Source organism: Suricata suricatta, chromosome 8 (assembly GCF_006229205.1).
Source record: "Suricata suricatta isolate VVHF042 chromosome 8, meerkat_22Aug2017_6uvM2_HiC, whole genome shotgun sequence".
Lineage (NCBI taxonomy): Eukaryota > Metazoa > Chordata > Mammalia > Carnivora > Herpestidae > Suricata > Suricata suricatta.
The window spans coordinates 136,447,966-136,473,675 of NC_043707.1; the positions used below are offsets into that span (position 1 = coordinate 136,447,966).

Consider the following 25,710-nt stretch of genomic DNA (forward strand, 5'->3'; position numbering starts at 1 on the left):
AAAAAAAAAAAAAGACCTACTCATACTTGGAAACTTACAGGCTCAATGACCAGGAAGGAAACCATTGAATCCTTCCGCTATATCTGGACATTTCTTATTTTCAAACCAGTGACTCTGTTTTACCCTCTAAAAACGTTGGCTCCCCCAACAACTAACTGGATTGGCCTGCGCACAGGGAGAACTCAGGAATGAGCCTCCAGCCCTAAGCCACCGCGAAGACTAACACAGACCTCACGTACACTCAGGAGTTGTGTTTGCTGGAAAGGGATCCCCCGCTGTAATGTAATTATACGCGGATGCAGCTGGACATTGTTCTCTAAAGTGCATTTTGATGTTCGCGGATTAAGTTATGCTGCTCTGTAGATGTAGGCGAGCAAGACCAGGAGGTGCAGAAGCACAACAGACATGAGATTGACCTCACAGAGGTCGATAGAACAGATGCCTTCTCAAGAGGCTTTGATGCAGATATTACAGCTATGCTCCATGGGGTAAAGGTAAGCACACGACAAACGAATTGTTGTGCAGGGCATGTGTCTTCTTGAGCACCCCTCCTAGGAAGCTTAATCTGGTCTGCAAACTGGGCAAAGGAGGGGGGTATATGTGTGGCTTACTCATTTGTGTTCTGTATGCAAAAGCTATTGTTTCAGAATCTGCACACAATGTGACATGGAGACATCATGAAGAAAAGGGGAGGAAAAGGAGCAATTTCCAGCCCAACACAATTATTTAGATAGAGGCTCCACTCCAGTGACTATTGGGTCCTCTTAACAGATGACCGATTCTGCAGGGAAGAAGTCAAAGTACAAAGAGTGACTTTGAGAAATGTGAAAAGCAAACAAGGAGGTGGACTGGTAAGGAAATCAAACTTGCAGATGGAGGGAGGGAGTGGTAAGTTTCTAGTTGTTTTTCCTCTTTTCTTACCTGCCTTTGACCTAAGGGCGGGTCATAGGCATAAAACCCGAGGGCCATAAAACTGTGCAGCTCTGGTTTTTTTGGCCAGAGAACCAGGAAGAGCAATCTGCACAAATCAGAGAGTGTGGGAGAACCCCTGTTTTTTCTCTCTCTCTTTTCTCCCTCCAGGCTTTGCCCTGAGAGCGACCCCAGAACCAGATCTACAAGGGGGCAGAGAGCATAGCAATAACTCAGAGAGGAAGTCTACATTTATGGCCAGAGGACTGAGAAAGGAACCCTGGGAGTCAGAGAGGGTTCAGGGAATTGCATAGAGGAGAGAGCTAGTGAAGGGGATCCCTGAATTCTCCGTATGATTGGGCAAAGGTCCTTGGGCTGTGCATGTGCAGGAGAGACTCAGAGCAACAGAGCAAAGACTTTGAGAACTGAACTAAATCATAAATAGCTGCCTGCCCCCCAGGCTAAGCCCTGAGTGCTACATGCGTGACACAGAACCTAAGGAACACAGCAAGGTTTTAAAAACTTAAGTGACATTGGAACCACACTCACAGAAGACAAAATAGAACTTGTGGTAGGAACCTAGCCAGGTAACTAACTGTCTGCTAAACAAGTCAGCATTCTCCAGAGGGTTTCAGCAGGACTCAGTCTCACAACAAAAACATCAAAATCAAACACTGTTCCGCGTGAAAAGCCAGGAAAATGTAAACAACTCTCAAGAGAAAAGAAAGGTACAGAACAAACCCCGAGTTGATCCTGATATTGGATTTAACAAAGGCCATAATGTATAATAAACTATGCTCCATGGGGTAAAGGTAAAACCCTTAAAATGAATGGAAAGATAGAAGTTCTCAGCAGAAAAATAAAACAGCTATACAGGGGCACCTGGGTAGCTCAGCGGGTTGATCATCTGACTCTTGGTTTCAGCTCAGGTCATGATCTCACCATCTGTGAGTTCGAGTATTACATCAGGTTCTGTGCTGACAGAGCAGAGCCTGCTTGGTTTTCTCTCTTCTTCTCTCTCTCTGCCCCTTCCCTGTTTGTGCTCTCTCTCTCTCTCTCTCTCTATCTCAGAATAAATGAATAAGCTTAAAAAATAAAAAGTAAACTATATAACAGAAACTGACACGTTAGAACTGAAAAATACAATGTCTGAAAGAAAACAGAATGTGGATGACAGAGGAAGAAGTCAGTAAACTTGAAGATAAAGGAAATTATTTAATGTGAAAAACAGAGAGAAAGACAATTACAAACAATTTAACAGAGCCTCTGGAAAAACATCAAACATTAAACATCAAAACATCTAATATTTGTGCCATTGGAAGTCCAGAAAGAAAAGAGAAAGAGATTGGTATGGAAAAGTATTTGAAGAAATAATGACCCCAAACTTCACAAATTTGGTGAAAGATATAAATCTACAGATTCAAGAAGCTCTGTGAACCACCAAACAGGGTATACTTAAGGAACATTAGGCGAAGATAATAATAATAAACTGGTGGAAACCAAATGTAAAGGAAAGGTCTTGACAGCAGCCAGAGAAAAGTGATACCTTGTACAGAGAACTATTGAATTACTGTGAATTCTTCATCAGAATCTATGGAAGACAAAAGACAGCAGAACAACATTCTATAGTCAGTGCAGATATTCTCAGATGAAGGAAGACTAAGAGGATTTGTTGCCAGTACAACTGCTCACAAACAAATACTAAAATAAGTTTCTGCAGGCTGAAGGCAAGGGATGCCACAGGGAAGCTTGATACTGCATGAATTCCTTTAGGAATGAAGGAAGAACAATAGAAATGGTATGTATCTGGCTAAATATAACAGACTATTTACTTAATTTCTCTAAAATATGTATACTGCTGAAGGAAAAAAAATAGAGCATTGTTTGGTAGAATTTTCAGTGAATATAGCTGGAAATACATAGGACAACTATAATATAAGAGAGAACATAAAAGGCCTTACATGCTTACAAGATGTGTATATTTTACTTGAATTGGTAAAACATCAATCTAAGTAGACTGTGAAAATTTAGGTATGTATATTATGATCCCCAGAGCAACCACTATAAGATAATACAAAGAGAAATGGACAAAACACACACCAATAGATAAATTTAAATGAAGTATGAAAAACAGTAAAATAATCTAAAAGAATGTAGGAAAGGGCAAACAGAGAAACAAACAAACAAAAACCCAATGAAAACAGGAAAAAAAAAAGGGGAGGCAAAAAGCCAACCATACCAATTGCTACACTAAATGTAAATGGTCTACAGACACTGATTAAAAGAGAGATTGCCAGATTGGATTAAATACACAAGACCCCAAAAATGCTATATTTAAAGAAATGTAATAACTTAGGTTAAAAGCAAAATGATAAAAGGAGATATGCTATGAAAATACTAGTCAAAAGAAACTGGAGGGGCTATAGTAATATAGACAAAGTAGATTTCAGAAAAAGAAATGATAAAAAGGGGATCCAAAATGACATTATAATAAAAAGATTAACTCACCAAGAAGATATATTATTCCTGAATGTGCATGCTCAATAAAAGAGCTTCAAAATCCCTGGAGCAAATCATGATGGAATTAAAAAGAAAATTCACAATTATTCCTGGAGATGTCAACAGTCTTCTCCCAATAATCAATAATTTTTAGTTCAGAAAATCAGCAAAATATACAAAACCTAAACATTATAAATCAACTTGATCTAATTGAGATTTAGAAAACATTCCATCTGAAACAATAGAACACACAATATTTTTAAGTGTACATGGGACATTCATCAAAATAGGCCATTTGGGGGGTCGTAAAACAAACATTAACAAACTTGAAATAACTAATATTTTGCAAAGTACATTTTTTAATCATAATGAAATGAAACTAATAATCAATTACAATATCTGGAATATACCAAAATATTTTAAAATAAGAAAGAACACTTCTAAATAACTTATGAGTCAAAGAAGTCATGAAAAAAACAGAAAAATATTTTGAGCTGAATGATAAAATATAGAACACATCAAAGTTTGTGGATTCCAGCTAAAGTAGTGCTTAGAAGGAATCTACAAGATAGTTCCTAGAACTAGTAAGTAAATCTAGCTAGGTCACAAGATATGAGGTAGTAGAGAAAAATTAAGTGTATTTTTATGTACTAGCAGTGAACAATTAGAAATAGGAATTACAGGGGCACTTGAATGGCTCCATCAGTTGGGTATTTGACTCTTGATTTTAGCTCACAGGTCCTGAGATCAAGCTGCCATTGGGCTCTGGGCTGACCGTGTGGAGCCTGCTTAGGATTTTCTGTCTCTCCCTCTCTTTCTGCCCCTCCTGCACTCTCTCTCTCTCTCAAAATTAATAAATACACTTAAAAAAGGAATTACACAGATAGGACCATTTCTAATAGCACCAAAAACCATAATCCTACTCCCAAATGAAAAAGATTTTAAAGTGATACAGAACCTGTATACTGGTGTGTATAGCAGTGTTACTCATAAGTGCCAGAGACTGCTCTTCAAACGGTGAATAGATAAATTGTGACACACCATTACATGGGATATAGAGTAATGAAAAGAACTGAAATATTGGTTCAGGTGAATTTCAAATGAATGATGCTACATGGAAGAAGCCAGTCTCAAAAGGTGATGCACTGTATGATGCTCCCATTTATATGATATTCATGCAAAGACAAAACTTTAGGGATGGAGGGAGCATTGTCAAGGATGTGGGTAGGGGGAGGCGCAGACCACAAAGGGTCAACATGGAGGAATTTTGGGGGGATGAATGGAGTTATTCTGCATCTTGGTTGTGGTGGTGGTTATATGATTATCAGCTTGTCAAAACTCAGAAATGTTTAGCAAAAAGTGTACATTGCCCTACATGATTAACTTAAAATAAAATAAAAAATGTTAAAAAAAAAAAAAACCAAAACAATGAAATCCACAGTCCTTGGCCAAGTCCTGCCTGAGCTACCAGTCCAGGTCAGAACACGGAAGGATGGCCAAGCAGAGTTCGACACCAAGGACACTGGAGGAAATCCGCTCTCGTCATTGTTGTTCTAAGCTGATAAAGTAGAATAAAGAAGGGGACATACGTGTGCTGCATCATGTTATAAAAACAATGACATGGCCAACAACTGTCAATGAATTTTTTTTTAAGTCGGAGGATATTTCTCTTCAGTAGAAAAATATACAAGAGCTCAATAATGCAGTATCAGTCCTCCTTGTGTTACGTGCATAATCAATTTCTTTCCCCAGAATGCTCCCATCTTTGGATTCTTCCCCTTGTCTTTCTTTAATTCTAAGAGAGCTACTGACGTCCCTACATTCCTTCCCTGTGCTTGAAATAAAAATACAGAGTAAGACATAGGTCAAGTGCAGCACTGATGTCCATAGTGTCAGACAACTCTGTCTTCAGCAGGCAACGGCAATCATATTGAAGTATATTTTAGTGACGTTCTTTGATTGCCACACTATTGTTAGACTGTCAGGGTTTTTCCCAGAAGCTGTAGATTAGATCGATGTGCATTTGTTCAGGGAAGTATTGTGTATAGACGTCTTCCCAACAGGGATGACCATTAATTGGCTTGCAGCTGTGGCCAACTGTGTGTGACGATGCAAGCCCATCGAATGGTACAGAACATTAAGAACACATATTTTCAGCATTTTGTAAGAGGGAACGTTCTGTACGTTATGTATTCTTACAATACAGTGTAACAGTGCCCTTTACTAAAAAGCAAACCCAGACATTTTTCTTTAGCAATTTCTCAAAATAATTTTTATTCCCAGGTGATGACTCAAAAATGTTAATAATGTGCAAACATACAACTAACTATCAAGTATAAAAATCCTTGACAAGGCAAATATGTCTCTCTGTAATTCTGGCTGTTAAATCCAACCATTTTCATTTACTTCCGATTATGAGCCATAGAGTACAATTATGACAACACTTAACTTCTATCATAAAATCCAGAAATGGGCCTCCGAATTTGCTTTCTAAATAATACTGATTTAATTTCTTTAAAAAGTTTATGATAAAACTGTGGAGTTGTTGAAAATCTGATACAAGGAAACCCTATTAAGACCAATTCCTTTTGGGGGCACCTAGGTGGCTCAGTTGGTTGAGCGACCGACTTCAGGTCATGATCTCACCGTTTGAGGGTTCGAGCCCTGCATCGGGCTCTGTGCTGACAGCTAGCTCAGAGCCTGGGGCCTGCTTCCGGTTCTGTGTCTCCCTCTCTCTGCCCCTCCCCTGCTCACGCTGTCTCTCTCTGTCTTTCAAAAATAAATAAATGTTAAAAAAAATTTAAAACCAATTCCTTTTGTGCTGGGTATTCCAGTAAGTGACGGGGCAGTGCGCAGCCGTGAATCTGAGACACCCTGACGGATCTAGCAGGGGCTTGCGTCCCATGAATTAACATTAAAAATAATTTCTCTTATATGTGTTTAAAATTAACACTAGCTTGATTACTATCTTAAGCATCCCTATCTGAGCTGAAGAGGGCTATCTGGAAATGGTACTTGGTGTCAGTAGAGAAATATTAATCCCTCGTGTCGCTGGGGGCACGTTGTCGTCTCTTCCCGCAGTCTGGGCAGAGATGGGTTGGAATAGGCAGTCGGAAGGCAGGAAAGGGCCAGAGGCCTGGGAGCCCCTGAGGCCCCGCGGCGTCGGCGAGGGCCGGAAGGAGTCTGGGTCAGCCCTTCCCCAGTCGTGGTCCGGGAGAGCTGGTCGCGCGCGGGTCCGTACGGAGACTTAGACCTGGACGGAGCAGGTGCGGACAGATGGTTCCCGAAGGGCCCTGGAGGCCGGGTCGCCTGATTATAGGAAGGCTTATAGGGATCAAGTACAACAATCCAAGTGCCAAAAACCACCTGCTTCGGGCTCCGTCCCCACCCTCAGCCTCAGGCTCCGAATCCCTCCCACCTCCGGGGACAAGCCCCCTTTTGTCCCTTCAGACCACGTCCCTCCTGACTTGCACCTACTCACCTGACGCCACCCGCGATATCCTCGGAGGCCACGCCCAGTCTTAACTACAGGCCGTCTAGCCCCGCCCCTCATCCCAGCATTGGCCACGCCCCTTCCATCTGTGCCCTCTCGCTGCGCCACGCCAGTCACGTCACCCCCGGCCGGGCTCTGCCCAGCCCCAGCTCCGCCCCGTCACTCCCTGTAAGTGTAGCCTACCCGTCTCGCCACGCCCCTCGCCACGCCCAGACCCCGCCCCCTCCAGTAGTCGAGGCTGCGGTGGCTGGAGCGGCAGGGGAGGCCCCTGGGCGGATCCCAAGTCCTCTTCCCCTCCCTACAGCCCCCCACCCCTGGTCACCCTGTGCCGGGCTGTCTCCTGCACTCCAGGGCGGGGAGACCTCGCGCTCAGACCGCCAGTCTTGCCTCCCAGACCCACGGGCCCAGCCCAGGTGTCTAGTCAGCAAAGCACCTGACAAAGCAGGCCAGTAAACACACGGGAAGGAAAAACAAGAAGGAAAACTTGTTTGGGCAAAACTTTCCAAAGATGTTCCCTTTCCGAATGAGTTATGTACAAACCAACAAAAGCTGTAGTGTAGGTAGATGGGTGGATGGATGGGTGGATGGGTGGACAGGTAGATGGATGAGCAAGTGGATAGATGGGCAAGTGGATGCATGGATGGATGGATGGATGGATGGATGGATGGATGGATGGATGGTTAATGGGGGTGTGTGGGTGGGAGTACCACTAACTGTCTTTTAGAACAGTGGCCCTGGGAATCAGGACTTCAGAAAATTCTATTAGAAGAGACCAGGTGTGATTTGTCCAGGCATGTATGTATCATACAGACAACATATTCTTTAATTAAAGGTCAGCATCATCAACAACTATTTTCTGAGCACCTACTAGGGTCCAGGCAGTGAGAATGCCGCAGCCAACAAAACGGAAGGCCCTGCTCTCACCGAGGGCGCAGACACCACATAAACCCACGCCTGTGAGAGGCTGCGGACAGAAGCCGGGGCGAGGGTGACGGGGCCCGGAGGTGAGGGGGGTTCCAGGGCAGCATCTGATTAAATGAATGTGGGCTTGTGAATCACTGAGCGCCTGTCGCAGAGAAAGCACACTGGATTATGTGTTAGAGAAGGAAGCCTGTGGATGAACGGGGAGAGGAGGCAGCCCCTGGCAGGTGGGGGTGACCTGCCCTCGCAGCTGGTCCCGTGGAGCACGGATTTCACGGGGCCATCAGACAAGGTCACCCTGTGTTGGTGCTGGACCAAGACAAAACCAACAGCGCTGGTAATCAGGTATGCTCAGACAAAACCAGGAGCTCATTCGAACCACAAAAATGATCTGACGTCCTCTATCCTGGTGGACCCGAGACAGCGCCTTCTCTTCCAGGCACGACTTTAGCCTCATGTGGATCCAGGCACGGAATCCCCTCTGCGTCCTGACAGCAGCCAAGCCGGAGCACCGCCCTGCTTCCTGGAGTCCCCACCCCACCAAATCACACACCCCAACCCCTTCAGGTCCTTTTCCGGACCTCCTTACCGAGACGCAGCGGAGTTCCCCACGATGCATGGTTGTATGAAATGCATCAAAAAACCCAACTTTGTTTGGCTACGGGTGTGTCCTTGTTTTGTGTCTGTTTGGTTTTGGCCAGAAGACATTATGAACAAGAAGTAATAAAAAGGAAATGATTTAAAGAGAAACAATAGTTTGATATTCTACATGTTTAGAAACTTGAGGGACCCTCTCCATCTCTACACTGGAAGATTCAGGCGAGTGGACTTCTGATCTCGGAAAGGGCCTGCAAGAAATATGGGGGAACAGTGGAAATCAAAGCTTAGTGACCGTCTCGGGGACAAGCGGGTCTTCTCACCTGAAATATCAAGTCCCTCTGTGAGTCAGGGACTCTGACGCACTGTGTAGAATTGAGTTTTGATGATTAGATCTGGATTGGAAAAGAAGTCTCCAGGATACGGGCTAGCTTCCATCACATACGAGTTTAGGACGAGGCACAGAAATAATAATCACAATAAAGGCACCCAGCTGGCTCCGCCTGGCTCAGCGTCCCTTCTCCCGGTTGACTCATCGCGGTGGCACAGCCATGTTGGGACTTTTCATTTCCGTTTAACTCCGTGCCCGACCCTCCATCACAATTAATATTCTCTGTAACTGAAAGTCTCCGGTGACATCAGGAAGATGGAAAGTCCTGGCCGAAGCCTTCTGGGCATCATTCAGGTGACATTTGAGTCATCCTTTGAACCTTGCCTAGACGAGGCTCCCTTGTAATTGGATGAATCAGATCAATAAAGAGAGTGGCTACTTACCCGGTGTGCCCCCTCCCCCGCCGCCATTCACGGTGCGTGACGCATCCCCGGGTGCATGAGGTCCAGACCTGGAGTGTCATTGCTTTGGCAGCTCATCCTTCTTTGTGAAGTGCCTGCTGGGTCACAGGGGTGGGGATGGACGTCTCTGCTGGAAAAATAATGCCTGGCGCGGAAGATCTGGCCCGTCTGTGGCTGCCCACAGGCTCCCACTGAAATGCAACATTTTCAAGGCCAATGGATAGGCCTCTTTTTAAAAGCATTTTGTAAAAATCCAGGCACATGGAGTAGGGCTGTTATCACTAGGCACATTGTCATTTCCTGGGGGTCAGCTCCCTTCCAGGGCGGGATGGGCAGGGCCATACTCGGCCAGTTCCACAAAGTGGCTCCTCTCAGGCACCCCTGGCATGGAAGGGCCCTGAGCACTCGCGGCTGGTCGCAGAGCCCCCGCCTCCCAAGGGTGCCCAGTCACGGGAAGGGCGTCCAGGACGGGGAAATCACAGCCCACCGGGCATGCGTCCCTGCAGCGGGCCCAGCGCTCCCAAGTGCAGGGACTTGGCCAGGTTCTGGACTTCGCGCAGCCTCCCTCCCGGGCTCTGAAAAGCAGGGATGTTGCCGTAGCTCCGTCCCTCCCTCCTGGACACGCGGGCACCTGTGCCCACAGCGCACCGAGCCTGGGACACCCGCTTTGACGTCATCCTTATTATCCTGCCGACAGAGGACGTGCCCGGCCTCGTAGGCTTTCCCCCGTTCTTCCTTGAGCTCACTCTGCCCTCGATGCCACCAAAACTGCTCTCGCCGAAGACGCCGTGGGTCTCCTGGGCCCTCACCTCCTCTGCTCTCCTTCCCTGTCCACCCTCACGGCCTTGGGGACTCACGCGGCCCCGTGTCTTGATACACCATCTGCAGGCTCCAGGTTTTGTCCGCAGCCCGGGTCTGCCTCCTGGGTCTCGAGTCCCTTCGGTTCCTTCCTCACCGTTGCCTGGGGGGGTCTGACCGGCACCCAAGCCAACATGTCCACCCCGCTCCCGACAGCCCCCCTGCAATCCATGGCTGCCCACATTTTCTTCCAGGTGATGGGTCCCTTCCAGGTTCTCAGGTCAGGAACGCTGGGGTCATTCTCCATTGCCTTCTCTCTAGGCAATTCACCAGAAAATCCTAGTGGTTTGTCTTTCCAAACAGCTGCAGGGCCGCCTGGGGGCTCAGTCAGTGGAGCCTCTTGATTTGGGCTCAGGTCATGATCTTACGGTTCATGAGATCGAGCCCCACACTGGGCTCTGCGCTGGCAGTGTGGAGCCTGCTTGGGATCCTCTCTCTCTGCCCCTCCCCCGCTCATGCTCACCCTCTTTCTCTCACCTCTTAGGAACCCTCACCTCTTAGGAAGCTGGTCATCATTCATTTGTACCTATTCTGCCATAAGCATGAACCTGCTTTGCTCAATGCAAGGACCGTGGGGATTGAATGATGTGTCATACATTTCTGGGACAAGGTGACACTGTCATTGAGGGTCCGTTGAAGGAAAGAAGCTAATTTTCTTTTAAGCTTAAGCCTTTAGTAGTAACTTAATTAGGCCAGGCTGTAAAATCATCACGAATAATGTCAGAAGTACCCCTGAGTCACCAGAGGATGACAAAGCTTGGCAGACAGACTCTTCCACAGAGAAGAGGCATCCAAAGCTCACCCCGCCTCTCAGAAGTGTCCTCAAGGGGCACCAACGTCACCTAACCTCAGCCTGCCTGCTTCCGGACCTCACAGCAGGACCTGCTTTCATGGGTGCTTCCCACACACATGTGATACGTATATGTAATACAGAGTATGTGACATATAATAAAATAAGGGCACCTGGGTGGCTCTGTCGGTTAAGCATCTGACTTTGGCTCAGGTCACGAACTTGTGGTTTGTGAGTTCAAGCACCGTGTCGGGCTCTGTGCTGACAACCCAGAACCTGGAGCCTGCTTTGGATTCTGTGTCTCCCTCTCTCTCTCTGCCCCTCCCCTGTTCATGCTCTATCTCTAAAAACTGAATAAACGTTAAATTTTTAAAAAATAAAATAGCACTCAAAAACAAACTTTCACCCTAACAGTATTTCCAATTTTGCAATATTACATTCCGGTTCTTGTCCACATACTCCCCCCCCCCCTTTTTTTTTTACATAGTGTCAATTACCTTGTATCCTAATTCTTTAACATTATCCTGTTTTCCAAGCTTCTGTAATCTTTTAGTTATTATTTGAATGAGTACTAAAATTATGTGTTGCTACGCTCTATGATCTTCTAACTTACATACTTAGTTTGGGCATTTAGGCCAGAACCTGGTGCCTACACGTTGAATCACGGGTTACTGTGGGTGTGGACTATTTGACAAACGGAGTGGTCTTATGGTGAACATTTTGTCATTCTTGTTTTTTATTTTATTTTTTATTTTTTAATTATTTTTTATTTTAAAGAGAGAATGAGAGAGCGAGTGTGGGGGAGGGGCAGAAGGAGAGAGAATCTTAAGCAGAGTCTATACTTAGCTCAGAGCCCGATGTGGGGCTCAACCCACCACCCTGGGATCATGACCTGAGCCGAGATGAAGAGCCGGATGCTCAACCGACTGAGCCCCCAGGCGCACCAATCATTCTTGGTTTTTTAAATTTGAATTAGTTGCCAAACCGTCAGATTTCTAACATTGCGATTTGGCCACTAGCAGCGGAAGTCCACCTTGAGAAGGAGCATAAGCGCTCTGCTTTGCTACAGTCCCCACCACTCCCTACTGTCATTTGCTAGGCCAGCCTTGCTCATTTCCATGCTCTGTATGCCGTTTCCGTGAAGCTGTTCAGTCTGCAACCTTTTGATTTAATGCCTTTGCCTCCATAGACAAGGACGTAGATGGTGACTTCAGGTAATGTTTGACTCTTGTTGTTATTTCTGTAGGGTAGACTTCAGAAAGCAAGCTCACCAGGTGTAGGTATGTTTTGGCTCCTGCCATATTGTATTCCAGTGGGATGTCCTTTGGGACCACGGTCCTCTCTTGTGCAACAGCTGCCCTGGGCACCCGCCGCAGGGATGTGCAGCCAAAGCCCTGCTGAACCCTCTCTCCTAGGAATTTGCAAATTGGATGTAAAGATAATGTGTCTGAGCTGATTTTTTTTAAATGTTTATTTTTGAGAGTGTAGGTGGGGGAGGGGCAAAGAGAGGGGGACCGAGGATCCCAAATGGGCTCTTTGATGACAGCAGTGAGCTCAGCATGGGGTTTGAACTCATCAACTGTGAGATCATGACCTGAAGTCGGACACTCAACCAAGTGAGCCACCCAGGTGCCCCTGAGCTGATCTTCTTAGGCAGAAGAAAGGCAAGTTTTGGGTAGCGGGGTGGATGTTTGGTCAAATACACGTGGAAAAGAAAAGAAAGCCAGTTGTGCAAAGAGAAAGAAGTAGGTACAACAGACAGAAAGATGTCAAGGCAAGAAAGTGTAGAACCAGAGAGAGAAAGGGAGAGAGAGAGAAATAGGGAGGAAGGGACTAAGTGTGAGTCAAGTCACTAAAAGGAGAGGTCGGAGGTCAAAGGAGCAGGAATTCGTGTCCCTCTAGGTCCCGGTGGGACTCTGGCTCTGTGACTCACTGCACAGCCCCTCGTATTCTAGAAGCTATCCTGTGTCGTTATGATACACTTGTTTTCTTAAGCTGGATCTCAGTGGTTCCCGTAGGCACCAGCCCAGCCATCAGATTCTTTTTATTTATTAAAAACATTTTTTAAGGTTTATTTTTGAGGTGGGGAGGGGCAGAGAACAAGGGAGACACAGAATCTGAAGCAGGCTCCAGGTTCTGAGCTGTCAGCACGGAACTCGACGGGGGGCTCGAACTCACGGACTATGAGCTCATGACCTGAGCTGAAGTCAGATGCTTAACCGACTGAACCCCCCGGGCACTCCAGCCATCAGGTTCTTGAGAGCCACTTTCTGCCACCTTGGGCCACGGCTGTGTCCCTCACCTGGCAGCACAGCACCTCATAGGGGCCAGGAAGTCTGCTGAATGCGTAGATGAATCTGCAGTAAGGCGACCAGACCTGAGTGCGCGAACTTGCCCCGACACTGTCTCTGTGTCTGGTGAGGCATGAAAGACCCTGCCCATCCCAGGGGTCTGTGCTGGATAGTTCTTGCCCATCAGCGGTATGCCCCCCACCCCCGCCAGTGCTGGGACCCTTCTGTTAGGGCCACACCCGCTTCCTGGACGGCCCTCCCTTTCCCCCAGGGGCTCCTCCGAGTGTACGGCTCCCTCACGCCCCCTGGGTCCCTGCTCACATGTCCCCTTCCCTGAGGCGGCCCGCCTGTCCTGTCTGAACTAACGCCTTCCCCGACCGCCTGCCTCACCGCACCGTCTCCCCACTATGCTTGATTCCTCATCAGAGCGACAAAAACTTGTGGCAAGTATTCATTTCGTTGTCTGTTGCCTCCAGTCAGAGAATTCACAAGAGTAGAAACTTACTTTGTTCACTGTTCTTTCCGTGAAACAAGGCCTGACACTTTGGTAGGTGCTCCACTCACTGATTCCACAGGTATTTACTGCGCACCTACTATGTACAAACAACAGCCTAACGTATGTTACCGTGCTGGCAGACGCTTAGTGCAATGGGACAGACAGGACAAGGCAGGAGACGCGTAATGCCGGGGGGCAGCTCTGTTGCAATTTTTAAGCAGCAGGGTCAGGGAGGGCCTCTTGTAGGAGGTGGTGTTCTAGCAAACGCATGAAGGAGGTGAGGGATGGAGCCAGGCACATGGTCTTAACAAAAAACATTTCAGGTCAGGAGCAGCCATTGCAAAGGTCCTGCGGCAGGAATGCGTTTAGGAAGCAGTAGAGTTTCACTGTAAGGGGCCAGGGGTATTGGAAGAAGTGAAACAAGAAACTGGAGCCGAGGGAGATGTCAAACACCGTCACCCTTGTGCAGGTATCATTTACACACAAGCAGATGCACCTGTGTCAAGTGTGCGGCCCGACTGAGTTTCGGCTGATGTATATATAACCACGAAACTGTTGCCTTGGTCAAGACACAGAATGTTTTCATCACCTCGGTGGGTTCCCTAGTCTCCACACCTCACCCTCCACCTCCCACTGAAGTGCACTGCAAGTTCTAGAACGTCATTTATGGGGACTCATGCCCCATGTGCTCTCCTGGGCCTGGCTTATTTCACTCAGCATAAAATTCTTGTGATTCATCAGGTCGTGTTTATCAGCAGCTCCTCTGTGTTAAGCAGAATTCCCCCCCGTGATTCAGCACGGAGACGTGTCGGTGCGTCTGCGGAAGGACATCGTGTTGTTTGCAGGTTTCCGCTGCCGGGACCAGAGCTGCTCTGAGCGCCTGCCTGCAAGCGTTCTTGGGTACATGTCTTCACTGCGTGCGAGCAGATGCAGACCCACAACGGGCTGTCTGGATTGTGCGGTTTCATGTGTGTTTAACTTTACAAGAACGTTACAAACTGTATTCCAGGGAGGTTGTGCTGGTTTTTATTTTTAAAGTTTGTTATTTTGAAAGAGAGAGAGAGCGCAAGCGGGGAAGGAACAGAGAGAGAGAGAGAGACAAATAATCCCAAGCGGGTTCCGCACCCCAGTGCGGGGCTCAAGCCAGACAAGCTGGGAGATCACAACCTGAGCCCAGATCAAGAGCTGGGTGCTTGACCCACTGAACCTCCCAAGCCCGCCGGTTGTGTTTTATCTGCTCTCACGTGCTCTGCACCTTCGACACCTCCTGGGATTGTGGGGCATTTTGGATGCAGCCACGGGGGTGGGTGGGGGCTAGCCCCTCACTGTGACCTTCAATTTCTCTGATGGAATCGATGCTGCGTATTTCCTCGAGTCCTTATTAGCTACTCGGATGCCTTCTCTTGTGGGGTACGTGTTCGTTCCTTTACGTGAGTTGTTGGCTTGAGTTGCGGTTCTTTATATATATTTTGTATCTGCAGAGAAGTCTTTCATCAGGCCCCTGTTTGGTGACTATTTCCTCGCAGCAGTGGTTGGTGGTTTCATACCAGCATCTCGCAAAGAGCAGATGTTTCTGATGCATCTATCCATTTCTTGCCTATGGGGCTGGTGTCTCCGCTAAGGAATGTCTGCTACCCCAAGGTTGTGGGCGGGGGATGGGGGAGTGGTTGTTAGTGGGTTTTTTCTTCTAGTCATTCTGTAGTTTTAACTTTTATTTCAGGTTCATAGAGGGTTTCGAGCAAGGACCTGACGACATGATCACACTTGTGTGTCAGGGGCCGCCCTGTGCTGTGTGCGTGGATGCTGGCGGGGAGTGGGAGCGAAACAGAGTCAGATGCGGGAATTATTGGTCAGCGAGGGGTTCAGGCTTGTGCTCCTTCCCTCCTTGATGGATCATATTGTTGTGTGAGGCTTTGGGCCTGAATGTTCGCTGCGCATTTTAACTTGCCTTCACTAAAGAATTGATTTTAAGATTAAAAAAAAAAATCTTTATTTATTTTTGAGAGACAGAGAGAGACAGTGTGAGCAGGGGAGGGTCAGAGAGAGAGGGAGACACAGAATCTGAAGCAGGTTCCAGGCTCTGAGCTGTCAGCATAGAGCCCGATGCGGGGCTTGAACCCACAGATCATGAGATCATGACCCGAGCTGAAGTCGGACACTTAACCGACTGAGTCCCCAGGCGCCTCCGATTTTAAGTTTTAATCTGGACATCGTCATTCGTTGGGCGTGGCAGCCCCCAACACAACAGGACACTCCATCATCTATCACTCTTGAAAGATTATAAGAAGGGAAACCAACATATTCCACGTCACGCCCTCCATCACACCTGCTGAGACTCATGTCCTCGCCTTGGCGACTTCAGCTCAGGTGCATCCCTTTCTTGAATTTACTCTTTTGGCCAGATTTATAAACCTAACTTCTGTCTTTATATAATACTACTTTGTACACTAGGCAATGACAGTAGATTTATTGTCTCTGAGTTGTTAACCTTGAAAAATTACATCAATGCAAAGTGATTGCCTTTTAGCCTCCATAGCCAATAAATTTAATTTTTTGGAGGGGGTGATATGAGTCATAGGATCATATATATAATCGCTGATCACAGAATGAGGAGCAAGTTGAAAGTTCTGAGCAGCAGAAGCCAAGAAGGAGGACCTGGCTGTCGGCAAGCATGCATAAGCTGGTCTCTTGTTGCCTGCTCCTCATAGGATGCCTACAGCCTCTCTTCGCTCTGCCCGTCCCTGACTCCGGAGAAGACGCTCTGAAGTTCTCAGGTGAGATGGACTTGTTCCCTTTAGGTTAGTCTTGAAGGACTCTTCGAGGGTCTTAAATGCCAAAGCTGGAGGTAAGGATGAGAATTCTTTCTTGACAGAGTCTTGTTAAATTAGGTCTTAGCTATGGATAGACTACTGGAGGGTCCTTACAGCCTACTGCAGACTTTCAGTTTTCTTTCTAAAACGTAGGAGCAGAAAGGGTAGCTTTGCTTATTTCATGTCACTCCTGGAACCAAAAATGTTGTTTGGGTTGATTTTTTTCCCCCAATTTTAAAAACTGTACTACATTTAAAACATCATTACTTTTAGTTTCTATCTTCAATGAACCGGTTGGATGTAGAATTTGGTTATTCCAACTGAACATTAGAACTATTTGATATGAAGTTAAAAAGTAATCACCTGACATGTGTTATATGAAGCAAAAATATTAAAAAGTACAAAAATGACGGTCTGGAGCTGGGGATGACATTGTTTCAGGTACAACTATCTTGTCCTTTTGATTTCTGTTTCATTCAGCTCAAGTTGAATTTAAAAAAAAATCAGTCAAGCAGATACTTATTTTGCTCTTTCCTCTTAATGTAAGAAATGAAAAGGCTGGTGCTTTGTTATTAGTTTCCATGAAGACTTTAACAGGGTTTTATCTTGTCTTTAATTTGGGGCACTTTTAGACTTCTTTAAGTAAAGAAAAAAGCCTCTTCCGAACCATGGATTTTATAGTTTCTGGTCTCTAAAGTTTCTCCCAAGAGGCTTTTTGCTGAGCAGCAAGCCCTGCCGGCCAGCCAGCCATGTCCACGAGGCTGCTCAGCCCCTGACCTCCTGTCCGTCACATGAATGGTCACAACAGGCACTGGGGGCGCCTGGGTGGCCTAGTTGGTTAAGTGTCTGGCTCTGATTTAGGCTCAAGTCCTGATCTCAGGGTCGCGGGGACGGGCTCTGTGTTGAGCGTGGAGCCTGCTTCAAGATTCTCTCTCCTTCTGCCCCTCTGCCCTGCTCCTGTTCTCTCTTAAAAAAACAAACAAAAATAAACAAACAGGCATTGACCTTAGGGAGTCTCTGCTATTTAAAAAGAACAGTGGAAAGTAACACAAGATGAAATCAAGACTGACTATTCAGGTATTTCTGTCCCCTTCAAACGTGTACATATTGTCATCATGTTTTAAGATGTAGATCAGTGTAGCATCTCGTTCAAATTCTAAGCAGGTGGCAGCCTGCCTTCAAGTTCCTGCCTGAACTTTTCTAATGTAGTTGTTTTGTCATAAATGAGCCTTCATCACACACACGCTTACATGTGGCCACATTTTATAGGTTTTCATGTAAATTCCTCAGAAATGCTGTGAGTGCGCTCAGATGCCTTCGTAACGGCTTCAGTGCGTTGTCTTCCGGTCCAGGTTGGAGCTGAGCCTCCGGAAGCAGCCGGCACGCGGGTGTCCCCAGGACTCCCGGAGCCTCTGACCGCAGCCTGCGGCCGGTGGCCCAAAGAGCCATTGGGGCGCCAAGTGCCCGCTGGGCACACCTCCCACCTTCACGCACGTCCACACGCTGTGCACGCACGTTCCTACACATCTTGTGCACACTTACCATACAAGCTGGCCGAATTTCACATTAAAGACGTTATTACTATCAAAATCTTTACAGAGTATTTTAAGGCTAACTTTTCTATTGCTATTATATTCAATAATAATAATAATTCAATAATAATTGCGGTAATGAACAGGAACAAAAAAGAACTACTTTCAAGTGGAAGCTTTTTTTAAACAAAATCTTCAAAATAAAAAAAATTTTCTTAATATTTATTTTTAAGATAGAGAGACAGAGCATAAGCAGGGGAGGGGCAGAGAGAGAGACACACACACAGAGTTCGAAGCAGGCTCCAGGCTCCGAGCTGTCAGCACAGAGCCCGACACGGGGCTCAAACCCATGAACTGCAAGATCATGATCTGAGCCCAAGTCGGATGCCCACCCCACTGGGCCCCCAGGCGCCCCTGGGGAAGTGGTCTTTAACTGGCCCTGTGGCTCAGCTCTACTCTCCTGTTCAAGCAGCCAAGGGGCTTGGCAGAGTCACACAAGGCAGAGGACAGAATTAGATCTGCCGGCTTGCGAATCGGACCACAGCATTTCCACCTCTCTATAAAAATACCGCTGACAAATCATGAACTTAGCATTTGGAGAATTTCTACTGTTCTCTCTCTGTCTCCGAGCCTCCAAAAGACAATAGGGAACAGAACAGAACGAAGGATGAACCCAGCTACTAACCTCGGTTATCACTCTGTGTAGCACCTGATGGAGACGCAAGATCAACCCCGGGTGACCTGGAAAGAGTGTCCCTCCTGCAAATGCTGGCGACGTTAGTGGCAGAGCGAGGTGACAGTCTCAGGAAAGCAGGTGAGATAACTCTTGCAGGTACAGGCTGTCTGATTTTATTGCTACTGAATCACTCTCTGTTCGCATCCACTATGTGAAGTAAAAGCCTGTTTTGGAAGAGGAAGATAACCTAGAAAACACGCTAATAAATTGCCCAACACTTTCCCCTATGGTGTAAAGTCTTCTCTGCAATCTGGTGGTTTCTCCTTCTCACCAACTCCTTGCAAGCATCATTCTGTCTTTGGTACCTCAGCATAGAGATCTTTTTTTCCCTGCACACACTTATTTTGGAGGGGAATAAGGGTGTTATCCCAGTTTCCAATAGATGCTATTTTATTTATCTTTAAAAAATATTTTTTGAGAGAGAGAGGAGGGGAGGGACAGAGCGAGGGGGAGGAAAAGAGGGTCCCAAGCAGAGCCTGGCACGGGGCCCAGTAAGTGCAATTTTAAATCCTGAGCTCCCACTTGTTAAAATCTTATGCAAATTACTTAATCTTCTGGCACCTCAGTTTCTTCATCAGTAAACAGGATTCAAACAAATGTCCACCTCATGGGGCTCTTGTGAAGTCAGTGAGAAAATGCAAGGAAAGTGCTCACTGCAATCACACGCAGTTCCCAACAAAATATCAGCTCTTACTGGTTTCTCCAACTGTATCTAAGCATTGACACAAAGGCTCAGAAGATTCTGGAAACAAAATGGAGACTTTCATAGACATTGTTTAACAGAAGTTCATTGACGTGAAACGTTTGCCGTGGGTACTGGGGAGAGCCGGCGCCCTCGGTCCGCTCGGCCAGGGGGCAAGGCCAAGGCTGCTGCCTCGAGTCCGCTAATAACTATCGCTGTAGAGTGAAAACGGGGAGATCAGGAACGCGGCGTGACTTAGGCATTTTCCCAATAAAACGGAAACCACAGATCTGGTGATGAATGGTTTTCAAATACTGTTTTCCAGGTCTCGGCACCGGCCTTGCTAACCCTCGAGGAAGTATGAGACAGGTAAGGGGCCCTGTTTGGGAGCTGGGTGGGGCGCGTCACACCGTGACTTTAGAGGATCCTACAATCTTGAACTGGGTGGCCTTCTGGGTAGAAATCATGCCTTCGAGTAAGCCAATCAGTGTTACCTCGGAGCACTGATTTTTCTAAATTTTGATGCGTATGGAGGGCGTCTACCAGAACTTCTCCAGTGCTGGTTTTGCATAAATTGTCGTGACAAGTCTAAGGGGTTGAACAACACAGGAGTCCCTGCTCCCCAGTCTGTCGTCCTTGTGCTGTCCCTTTCAGCATCTCCACAACGGTCCAGGGGCCAGCAGCCACCGGCAAACTTGTGAGAAATGCAGACTCTCCTACCAAATCGAAATCTCCACCTTCACAAGAACCCGAGGGGACTCGCACACGCAGTCATGTCTGGGAGTCACTGCAGTGTCACAGCTAAGGGGGAGAATGACGTGGTCAGAACACGGAGGTGGACTGTGGGTGGGAGAGAGCCGGCAGGGACGTTGGGACGCGGCAGAAAGACGGGGCTGGCCAACGGTGACAGTAGCACGCAACGGTTAGAAACGGTGTGCAACTACAGGAGGGAGGAGTTCAAATCCTGAGAGTCTGCATTTGAGCGTCAGCAACACCCCCAAACCCCAGGTGTTTCCTGAAGGGTTTGCGGGTGCACCAGCCCCACCAGCCAGTCTACACTGCCATCGTGCTCCCGCCCCTTCCGTCCCGGTGATCCGGGGTGCGTGTACGTCAGAGCCTCCAGAAGATCCTGAGGGAAACGTACTCAATTTTAACCAAGCTCTTTCCCAAACACTGTGACCAGAGACACTCATATATTTATTTATTTACTGGGTGCGGCACCCCTTAACATCCTTATAAGAATACACTGGAAACTCTTGATCCTGGAGGTAGCGTTCACCACTCGAGGTCCCAACGGGGACAAATCCCCCCAGAAGGGGCTGGTGTGGCTTCTGCATGTGACTAATGAAAAGTTATCATTCAGATGCTTATATTCTTCTGAGTGGAAGGATTATGGTTAAAGACTCTAACATCACAAAGGTGATTAGTAGGATTTGCTCATGAAATTCTACAATAAAAACAAATCTAAGGGTCCACGCTTAAATAGGTAAAATTCAGGGGACAGACAAGATGGTAACCGTACAGAACACAATCCTGATATTTAGACAGAGAGGTCAGGGAGGGCTGAGGCCAGGTCGTGGCCAGCAGAGGGCCGCGTAGACTCGGTGACCCCGGGCTGGGTGCAGGGCCCCTTCCAGAGCCACACTCTGGGCTCTTAAGACAGTTACAACTGTAAACAAGTTTCAAAGGTCCTACGTCTTACCTATAGTTCCTTTTTCTTGTAAGGGTCTTAATTCACTGACAACCTATGTTTTTTGTTTGTTTCTGTGTATGGTTTTCGTTTCAGGCTTTCTTTGGACAAGATCCTAACGTTTTCCTGAGTCGTCTTTTGGCCAGAATCGGGAAACAGTATAAGAAACGCAGCTCTCCCTCTGAGTGCTTCTGGAAATACTGTGTCTGAAGGAAAACAAACCTCCACTAGTCAACTCAAAAGCAACTGCATTAGAAAGTTAAAAATAAAATGCCTGATTTGAAAATAGTGTAGAAAAAAAACCTAAGCAAACTATACCCTGTTCATTATTATTTGGAAAAATAAATCCTCTATGTTTTGCAAATATCATGAGTGGTCATTTTACTTATAAATGGGTCCTGAAAATTTATAGTTTTTCTTTCCATCAATTTCTCTTTTGTAAAAGAATATTTATTCATTTTTGATAGAGAGTGTGCATGAGCAGGGGAGGGGCAGAGAAAGAGGGAGAGAGAGAGAGAGAGAATCCCAAGAGCAGGCTGTCAGCCCAGAGCCCGACATGGGGCTCCACCCCACAAAGTGTGAGATCATAACCGGATCCGAAATCAAGAGTGGGACACGTAACCGACTAAGCCACCCCAGCACCCCTTTGTCAACTTATATTTAAAGAACTCTCTGAAAATGTAAAAGTGAGTAAAATGAACAGAAGCAAACACTAAGAAGAAAAGTCACAACAATGCAATTTAGTTGAAATAAACCACCACTCCCTTAAACATTACTTTGTCCGCATGTCCCCTCAGCCCTTAAAAATGACGACATACGGTGTCATCACTCAGAAAAATCAGCATCTTGGAGTGGAAAGGTCTCTGCAGTGGAGGATGTGTAGATGCGGGCTGGGGGCGGTCCGAATTCTCCTGTTTCGGAGGGGGTAGGTTCACGTGCTCAGATCCCTGTCCCCGAGCTTCATCCCTGCCCAGGGACGCAGGCTCGGTTCCCGAGAGCTCGCCGCCTCTAGGATGGCCTCCTATACGGGGAAGGAGCTGAGGCAGGTTTAGGCTGCGAACGGAAGGAAGAGCCCTATTTGTTAATTTTTAAAACCCACTAACGTCTGTGCACACACACCGACCTACACCCGTGATCGCATCTATACCGGTGGAGCTTGAACACGGGCAGAATCCGCAGCGGGCGCTCCCAGTGGGAAGCAGGCCCGGGAAAGTCCCTGTGGGGCAGGTGGCTGTTCAGTGGGGACGAAGCGTCAGAGCCACACCGAACAGCCGCACAGAATCGTCCTGACCTTGTCAACAAGCACCGAAGGACACAGGTGTCATAAAGCGTCCCTTCCAGATTTAGGACAACCTCAAGGACAAGCCCCCAGGGAAGGAGGAGCCTTGTTAATACGGTGTCGGTGTCGTCTCCACCACTGCTGGGACTGAGCTGAGTGACACTAACGGGTTCTCTAACTCAGGACTGTGCGCCAAGAAGCCATTTTACATCTGGGAGACCAGAAGGAGCTTCCGCGTGGTTCCAGTGAAGGGTAATTCTGGACCCCGTTCCCTGTTTCAGGGCTATCCGGCACGTCCTGCAAACGTCCCAGGGCCTGCTCCCAACGCGCACAGGGCGAGCCCTCGGCCAGGCCCCGACTCCCTCCACCCCCGCGTCCGTGTCTGCACATGAGGCCAGGACGAGGCTCGCCTCACAGGTGGCTCCCGGGCAGCTCCTGTTAGCCACTCGACAAACACGCAGGTGTTTCTTCTCCCCGTGTGCTTACTGCTCTGCTACGGAAAAGTGTAAAGTCTCGGGGCCTTCAGGATCTTGTTCGTATATTAATTCTGAGATTCTGACTACATGGCGATGAGAAAGAATGACATCTGGCCATTCGTGGCAACGTGGACGGACCTCGAGGGAGTCATGCTGAGTGAAATAAGTCAGGCGGAGAAGGACAGACACCATATGCTGTCACTTAATGGTCTAACAGGAGAAACCTAACAGAGGGCCATGGGGAGGGGGAGGGGGGAAAGAGGGAGAAGGAGGGAGGCGAATCATGACAGAGTCTTGAATACTGAGAACAAACTGAGGGCTGAAGGGGGAGGGGGAGAGGAGAAGGGGGGTGATGGGCATGGAGGAGGGCCCTTGTGTTATATGGAAACCAACTTGACCATAAACTATAAAAAAAAAATTCTGAGATTCTGTGGCTGCCAGTCACACTGTGTGAGGCATGGGTCCGTCCCTGGACTCCGGAAGAGTATTTCCGATAGCTGAATTTTGTGAATTAGGCATTAGAATGAGGATGAAATGTATACACATATGTTCGGGGCCCAACAGCTCCTGCACAGTGCTGCCGTGAGGGTTTAGTGAGACAATGAACTTGAAAAACGCAGCAGGTGCCCGGACGCAGGACAACGCAGACCTGGTGCTGCAGAGAAAGCCGGTGTGAATCTGAGCACCTTAATAAACATTTCATGATGCTAAAAAATACGTGTTCAGTACAAAGGTTTATTAACACAGTACAAAAAGATGTCTCCAGTTCTGCCATGAACACAGTTTGTTTTTACTTAAAAAAAAAAATACCCAACTGAAATATTACTAACCATTACAAACAAGTACATTCACATGATTAATTATAAACTCAGCTGAAACAAAATTTCAATTTGGAATAAATTTACCTTGCAAATTATAATGAAGTTTTTACTTAATTGCAGAATGACTCCATTCCCACAGCCTTGTGTTTTTCAAAGATCTTGACCTCTTATCTGAGGGGGTAACCTTTATGTAAACAATGAGGCCTGTAATACACACGTGTTTCACCAATTCTGCAGTTATTCATACAAAAAGTTAGTAAGTGGAGCAACGAAGAGTTAGGGTGGGCACAGTCCCCGGGGGGGGGGGCGTGGCGTCACTGAGGAGCGTCCCCTCTCCCCCGCCAGCAGTGCGAGCATCGCGGTGCAATCTCTGAATGCGCCAACTAGTCTACTTGTCAACATATGAAAGTTAGAAACACATCTGCCTACAACAAGCACCAGTTTCCTATGAAGTCTGGCATAATACGCGCACCATGAAATGTGTATGAAGGCAAAGAAATCAGCACACTCAGGTAGAACAAATATCCAGAAAGAGGCGCTTCCATTATTGGAGAACGGAAGGTTTCAAACGGGCGGCACAAAGCAGAGCGGCCCATGATGGCCACATGTCATTTCTGATTTGTACAAATTAAAACTTCCAAGTCTGCAGAAGGTCGTGATGACTACATGGATGGACAGAATCCAGGATGGTTAGTTTTTCTTAAATTTGATTTTTCACCAAGGGCAAAAATGCCACGCAACTTGACCAAGATGACGAGGGCTTCAGAGATCACCGAATGATCGGGATGGAGTAGAAAATGGCAGTCTCGGTGGAAGGTGGAGAATTAAAAGGAAAGGCGTCTGCAAGAGTAAAGCTCAGAATCCAAACCTAAAAACCAGCTCTTCCCAGTGTGCCGAGGGGCAATGTTTTCTAACACTGGTAAATGCTCACGTCTCACCCTAATCTTGGGGGGAGGCACCAAGCTGTGCAAAGGCCGCGTGAAAGTCCGCAATTTATGGAAACCACCCCGAACAGCACACGGCCCGCGGGTGGGACCTCCTCGGTCCTCTCGCAAGGAAATGACTGATGTCACGACAACAGAATGAAATAAACGAGGCTAAGGTTCGGGGCTATTTCTAGCCGTGCTTCTAACTACCATTTGTTGTGGGTGACACCGAAGGCAAGTGTCGTTGTGCCCCCCCCCCCCAGGGGCCACCGATCTCCTCGGAAGACGGCCAACTAGAATGAGAAGCTGACTGACAGTTTGAGCACACCAGAGACACAGGAATAAAAGGCTGTATACACAACGTCTGCTTCAGAAAAATGACGCCTCTGAAGGAGCCCAGAAGGGAAAGCCCTGGCACCCAGCAAGAGCCCCGTGGCCACGCAGGGGTCCGGGGTTGGAGAGGCACAGCGGGAGGCTGCCTGTCTGGCAAGGGCCCCTCCGTGGCCACTCACGGGGCTGTCCGCTGCGGCAGCTCGGCCACAGGGCTCTGGGCGTCCCCCAGGGAACCTTTGCTGGCGCAGGTGGCGCAGGTGACGCAGCCCTCCGAGAGAGAACAAGAGCACGCAGGGTGACGTCATGTCATCAGGAAAGCCCTAAAATCAGTGAAAAGCTGCCAAGCACCCTACATCTCATTCCCTAATTTATTCAATTCATGCCTAAAACTAGTCTGTATTAGTCATTCCTTATTGTTAAAAGGGAAATGACGATTTTGCTTAAATTATTTTGAGGCTCATTCATATATTCTTCTACTCAAAGCACACAAATAGTATTTAAAGTTTATTTATTTTGAGAGAGAGGGAGAGCACATGCACGCATGAGCAGGGAAGGGGCAGAGAGAGACGGAGGGAGGGAGGGAGGGAGAGAGAGAGAGAGAGAATGAATCCCTAGCAGACTCCACACTGTCAATGCAGAGCCCAACACGGGGCTGGAACACACAAATTGTGCGATCATGACCTATGTCGAAATAAGGAGTCGGACACTGAACCAACTGAGCCACCTGGGTGTCCCCAAAATCGTATTTTAAAAAGAAAGACACTCGGAGAGCGCAGCTC

At 47.3% G+C, this 25,710-nt stretch overlaps 1 protein-coding gene and 1 long non-coding RNA gene across 3 annotated transcripts in view; one reads left to right on the forward strand and one right to left on the reverse strand.

The window, feature by feature from the left end:
* Positions 1 to 6,956, reverse strand: part of LOC115300243 — a 9,810-nt gene extending 2,854 nt beyond the window's left edge. Inside the window, exons 1-2 of the long non-coding RNA XR_003912564.1 lie at positions 6,890 to 6,956; positions 3,418 to 3,472 (exon numbers count right to left, since the gene is read on the reverse strand). This is a non-coding gene — a long non-coding RNA (uncharacterized LOC115300243). The remainder of the gene's footprint in view (positions 1 to 3,417; positions 3,473 to 6,889) is intronic.
* UTS2 (urotensin 2) lies at positions 2,629 to 21,460 on the forward strand. 2 transcript variants are annotated; one of them, XM_029949893.1, is made up of 5 exons: positions 2,629 to 2,707; positions 16,252 to 16,420; positions 18,695 to 18,802; positions 19,732 to 19,775; positions 21,193 to 21,460. In XM_029949893.1, exons 1-5 carry the CDS (start codon positions 2,669 to 2,671, stop codon positions 21,304 to 21,306), a joined length of 474 nt encoding a protein of 157 aa, XP_029805753.1. In that variant the 5' UTR covers positions 2,629 to 2,668; the 3' UTR covers positions 21,307 to 21,460. The 2 variants fall into 2 exon arrangements, with proteins under 2 accessions (XP_029805753.1, XP_029805752.1); XM_029949892.1 differs by lacking the exon at positions 21,193 to 21,460 and adding an exon at positions 20,061 to 20,387.
* Positions 21,461 to 25,710: the final 4,250 nt, after the last annotated feature.

Bases quoted from the DNA above. Each gene is read 5' to 3' on its own strand.
- UTS2 (XM_029949892.1), top strand. From the start codon at position 2,669: ATGAATTCCTTTAGGAATGAAGGAAGAACAATAGAAATG. The intron at 2,708-16,251 runs GTATGTATCTGG...CGCTGATCACAG, and splicing joins AAGGAAGAACAATAGAAATG to AATGAGGAGCAAGTTGAAAG. The intron at 16,421-18,694 runs GTGAGATGGACT...CACTCTGTGTAG, and splicing joins AGACGCTCTGAAGTTCTCAG to CACCTGATGGAGACGCAAGA.